This window comes from Crocodylus porosus, unplaced genomic scaffold, assembly GCF_001723895.1.
Source record: "Crocodylus porosus isolate Cpor-Errol unplaced genomic scaffold, CroPor_comp1, whole genome shotgun sequence".
NCBI lineage: Eukaryota > Metazoa > Chordata > Crocodylia > Crocodylidae > Crocodylus > Crocodylus porosus.
In genome coordinates, this window is record NW_017728943.1 from 21,724,346 (window position 1) to 21,725,232 (window position 887).

General features: G+C 63.4%; 1 protein-coding gene across 1 annotated transcript in view; it reads left to right on the forward strand.

Moving 5' to 3' along the window:
• Nucleotides 1-621: 621 nt before the first annotated feature.
• The window catches only part of ING4 (inhibitor of growth family member 4), a 25,080-nt gene continuing 24,814 nt past the window's right edge, over nucleotides 622-887 (forward strand). Inside the window, exon 1 of the mRNA XM_019548930.1 lies at nucleotides 622-717. Coding sequence (XP_019404475.1) covers nucleotides 681-717 — 37 coding nt within the window. The 5' untranslated portion in view covers nucleotides 622-680. The remainder of the gene's footprint in view (nucleotides 718-887) is intronic.

Consider the following 887-nt stretch of genomic DNA (forward strand, 5'->3'; position numbering starts at 1 on the left):
CAACACAGGGTTCCAGGTAGAGACTCTTGGCAAAGATTCAGAAGGCTCATGTCCCGGATGGTCCCTGTCCTCAACTGGTCTGGTGCTGTATATAGCAGATCAGTGTGGCTCTGTCTGGCCCCACCAAGCCCTGGGACCTCCTGATCAACCTCCTGCCTCTGGTCCAGGGGACCCTAGGCAAAACTACAGCTGCTTTCCTGTCTTTTCTCTGCATGCACCCTGGGGCACAGCTTCGCTGGTTGGTGCCCACCGGCTCCCTCAACTCGTTCAAGGGGCAGCCCGTACTCCGCCACTGTCCCCTTCTGGATCCCTCCTGTGACTCACTCTCTTCCCTGTTTTTTTTATTTGCCCCCGCATGTTGTTGCTTAGCGTTGCCCTGTGAGGCCGAAGCAAACGGGTCGGAGGGGAGGGGGCTGACCCGGGTCAACAGCTGCATTCGGCTCGTTCTCATACAATAGGGAGCCCCATGGAGGCGGGCCCCGGCCGCTGCAGGCGAAAAGCACCAATGTCGGCCCAGAGGGGGCGGGCGAGGCAAGAAGGAGGTAGGGATGTAACCCGGCGCCAAGAGTAGGGCGGAAGTGGCGGTAGAGAAGGGCGGAAATGGCCCCATTTTAGACGGAAGCGTAGGTAGTGCCGTGATTTCCGGTCCCCACCGGAAGGGCCCGTGTTTGGCAACCAAGATGGCGGCTGGGATGTACCTGGAGCACTATCTGGACAGTAAGGGCCGGGGCTGGGGGTAGGGATAGGGCGCGCGGTGTCGCCGCCCTGCGGCTCTGGGCTTGCCTGCAGGAGGGCGCTGCTGCGGGCCTGCCCTGCCGGCTCGCTGCTGTTGAGGAGCGCCGCGCCCGGCCCGGCCCGGAGCGAGCGTCCCCTTGGGCGGAGCGCGG